The 4,099-nt window shown below is 39.2% G+C and overlaps 1 protein-coding gene across 1 annotated transcript; it reads left to right on the forward strand.

Moving 5' to 3' along the window:
- The first annotated feature begins 526 nt into the window (after nt 1–526).
- On the forward strand, nt 527–3,278 carry LOC143039019 (uncharacterized). The gene is made up of 4 exons (XM_076208866.1): nt 527–898; nt 2,137–2,251; nt 2,419–2,578; nt 2,751–3,278. Exons 1-4 carry the CDS (start codon nt 527–529, stop codon nt 3,145–3,147), a joined length of 1,044 nt encoding a protein of 347 aa, XP_076064981.1. The 3' UTR covers nt 3,148–3,278.
- The last annotated feature ends 821 nt before the right edge of the window (nt 3,279–4,099 follow it).

Consider the following 4,099-nt stretch of genomic DNA (forward strand, 5'->3'; position numbering starts at 1 on the left):
AAACGTATCGTCATCCGCAAACTTGATTTTATTTTTCATAACACATTTATTGCGCTACGTTTCCTGGGGGACTTATAAAATTTTACCATATTTTCTTTTCTGTTGCAGGTTGGGTTTTTGTAAATCATCAGTTCCACCATGAAAACACGGCATGATCAGGAATATATTAGAATGCTACTGGGTACCGTTCCTCAGGATGAAGAAAAGGAAATAAGGGGCAGTAAACTTCCATCGAATAGGCAGGTTCTACTATGTCTTCTAGCAAACCTTCGAGATATGCATTGGGATCAAGCTTTATCTGCCACCATTGACAATGTGCTTTTGCACTACCAGAGAGCAGGGGTTCCAACCATTTCCGGGAGGAATAACATTGGACGAGTGATTAAAACTTACTATGACAAAATTTTCATAATACTTATGAAAAAAGAATGTGGATAGAAGACAGGCAGACGATCCTGGTATAATCAAGTTTAAATCAGAACTAGATAAAACAATGAAATTTTACAGGAATACCGTGTTGAAAGATATGGCAGCTGCAAAGAAGGGGAAAACTCAAGCCGAACAAGATGCAATCGATCATGACATACTGTTCATGAAAAGCATGCTGACTGACAGAACAGCTACCTTCTCTGGTGTGAACAAGGTACTAGCCAGAAGCATTAAGAAACGACAGGAGAGACAGATTCGAGAAAAGGTGCGGCAAAATCAAGACACTTGTGATTATGAAGAAAATGTTGTGGCTGATAATTATTCTCCTATTAGTACTGATGAGGATAATAACACTGATGAATTCATCACTGCCGAGCCAAAAAGAAAACACAGGAGTAAAGTGAAAGAAGGGGTTTCAATTTTTGTGCCCCATGATATTTTAAAGTCAAAAGAACTTGTTTCATGCAGTGTTAGAAATATCTCACCAACCCAGTTGAGTGCAATTGTATATTTGTAAGAGGCCGGTAGATGGAGGTAGACAATTAGGTAGATGGAGAGGTAGATGGAGAACGAATGCTAATCCAAGATCAGTTGTTATGAAAACAACGGCCGACAGGCGACAGGGAATAGCTGAGTCAGACTCGCGTTAGCTTGGATTTGACTGTTTATAAACAATGGTTGGAGCGGCGATGAAATATGCTAATGTAACAAATGTGTAAACGCAAAGCTATTTCCGTTTGACAAATGCTGAGGTAAACGGTATTGCTTGTGACAATGTAACAGCCTTCCGGATTGGAGGAAAAGGTGGAGGAGGAGAAAAATTATTGGTGCATGGATTTATTAATTTATTATTAGTTATATGTCAATTTATTATGATTTACTATTTACCTGTTTGTTCATTATTTAACTATACCTATGCATTTATTTATGTATTTTATTTGTTATTTACTTTATTATAGTTTTTATTTGCTATTTTATTGTTAATATGATTTTTTTCGCATCCGACCTAGATATGGATCAAAAGGTCTCCTGTCGGCATGCTCCGCCTTTGTAATCCTTTGTAATCCTTTGTAAAGTCACGCCCATAAGGAGTGGCACTTTTTGAGAAGTAAGAGGAGATTGAATGAGAAAAATTAGTGACGTCAGACGAAGGTGGCTTGTCGTATGATATGGGGATCTCGACAGAGAGAGAGAGAGAGACCCTGGGTGTAACGAACACAGTGTAAATTTAGTAAGAAGAAAAAGAAGAAAATTAAACAATTTTACTTAACCTAAGGACTTGACTGAAGTATGAGAAGTACAAGGCATGGGGCCTACTGAATAAGATGAACTAGGAAGTTAGTGCAACTGACGTAACGAAGGCATGGGGCCTTGTGACGAGTGAATTACGAGACTAACATTATAGAAGGAAATTGAAGTGTTATTAGTCGTGGGCAAATATTCCTTTGTATCTGCATGTGGCGGAGATACATCAAAATTGAATTTAAATGCAAGAACAACCCACAAATACCGAGCTTCGATCATGTCAGAATTACGTCTGAAAATCAAGGATAATTGGCACCCACCAGACAAAGTACTATTTTACTGGGATGGAAAATTAATGTATACACTTGATTCTAAAAGCACTGATGATCGCCTGCCCATTCTTGTGTCTGGTGACAATGGCACAAAGTTTCTTGGAGTCCCCCTCTTCCACATTCAAATCAGAAAGGTGGCCCACACAAAGATGTGATATCAACAGCAACAAAGCAACTTTTGATGGATTGGAAGTGTGAAGAGAATGTTGTGGGGATGATTTTTGACACAGCTCCATCAAATACAGGTAAGCCCATCAGAAACTGCTGTGTAAATATTAACATCATGAGGATGAATTATATATATATATATATATATATATATATATATATATATAAATAACCATACAAAATTATAAGAACCTTTTCTAGAATTGGAATTATTTAATTAAATACTATTCTCGTACACCTTCAGGACAGAAAGCTGGTGCCTGCGTCTCCCTGCAAAAGGAATTAGGGCGAGCTCTTTTCTGGTTCGCTTGTCGAAGGCATGTAGGTGAAGTCATCCTAAGTGCTTGTTGGGATTGTCTCAAAGTGGAAGGCTCTTCAGGTCCAACCATAATGCTTTTCAAGAGGTGAGCCTTCATGCTTTACAATAGGAACAGGAACCTTGAATGTACTTGGTTGAATGCATGACAACCGAGCAAAGTTATTCATTCAAATTATCACGTGAATAAATTCGGAAATGATAGGCAAAAAACTATTCAAATTAGTGAACATTCTATAATTGCTCTCATTTATTTCCAGATTCAAGAACCACTTCTCCAAATTGGTAGGCTACAACGACAAAAATAAATACTACTACCCCACAATGCCTGGAGTGTTTGAGGAGCGCCAGCAGGAGATGGCCAATTTCTTCCGTAAATCTCTATCCAAACCATTTGCTCGGGGCGACTACAAGGAGTTGGTAGAGCTTTGCCTGTTGTTTGTGACTAAAGGATCTGAACCTGTGAAGTTCACAATGGTCAGGCCCGGTGCACTTCATAAAGCAAGGTGGATGGCCAAGTTGCTCTATACCCTCAAGATCGTTCTTTTGTCAGTTATGATTCAAGAGCAGTTTCCTAGAGCCGAGATTGCAACTGAAACTCAAATCAGCAAATTGGAACTTTTTGCTGTCTTCACAGTCGAAGTTTATGCCCCATAGTGACTTGTTTGCCTAGTTCCTGCCTCTGCTCCACTAAATGATTTGCATCTAGTAGAAACCTTGGCTGAATTTGTCCCACGTGGCGCCATACTAGTTAATAATGCACGGGTGGCACTCAGTAAACACACTTGATACCTGACCGAAGAGTTAGTTCCATTGGCTTTGTTCTCGTCACAAATACAAGACGAGACAAAAGAAGAGATGAGGAAGGCCCTTCTCTGTCATGAACGTACTGAAGTTACAAAGAGAGTGGCACTTGATCATGGTGGCTATGGTAAGCCACATCTTTCCCCTGTCCCAGAAAGTAACGCTAACTTGGTAGATCTAGTTGGACCTGATTCAAGCCGGTTCTTAGTATTCTAGGCATGCCTTGTCAGTTTCTCCATAACAAGCCAGTGAATGGACAGATCATGACAATGATCTAAACATAGCTCGGATTGTGAACAAGTTTCACGTTGTCAATGAAGCAGCTGAGCGAGGTGTAAAGCTGTCATGACCTTGTCAATGTTGCTAGAGATGAGAGGCGTTTTCAAGAAATTCTTCAAGTAGTTGAAAATGACAGACGCTGTTTTCCTAATTAGCGTTAAAGTTTATCTGGCTCTGATGAAAAATCAGGGTTTCTTGCTGCTGAGAACTAAGTGCATGTGGATATATGATAAAATGTCATAATGTATACCTTGAAAGAATTGTAATTTATGTTTGTATTAATAAATTCAAGGAAACCAAATTGTCCGCGTTAATATCCCTTCCGAAAGTAGTTATATAAACTACCAATAGCCGACTTGCCAAATGCGTAAAATCTCTAATTCTTTAAATTTCTGGTGCTAGTTCACACATGTGTTAATCTCTAAAATATTTGACCTAGGTACTCTCTTTAGTCAACATCACTTAGTCTGTCCGCGGGGTAGTCAGTCACGGTCAGCGGCCAGGACGGCCACCCTGCATAATACCT

The sequence above is a fragment of the Oratosquilla oratoria genome, chromosome 25 (genome assembly GCF_046742065.1).
Source record: "Oratosquilla oratoria isolate Oo_2021 chromosome 25, ASM4674206v1, whole genome shotgun sequence".
Lineage (NCBI taxonomy): Eukaryota > Metazoa > Arthropoda > Malacostraca > Stomatopoda > Squillidae > Oratosquilla > Oratosquilla oratoria.

Excerpts from the sequence above, each read along its gene's own strand:
- LOC143039019 (XM_076208866.1), top strand. The coding sequence starts at position 527 with ATGGCAGCTGCAAAGAAGGGGAAAACTCAAGCCGAACAAGATGCAATC. Across the intron at positions 899-2,136 it reads AAGAACTTGTTTCATGCAGT|AAAGGTGGCCCACACAAAGA; the intron begins GTTAGAAATATC and ends CATTCAAATCAG. Across the intron at positions 2,579-2,750 it reads ACCATAATGCTTTTCAAGAG|ATTCAAGAACCACTTCTCCA; the intron begins GTGAGCCTTCAT and ends ATTTATTTCCAG.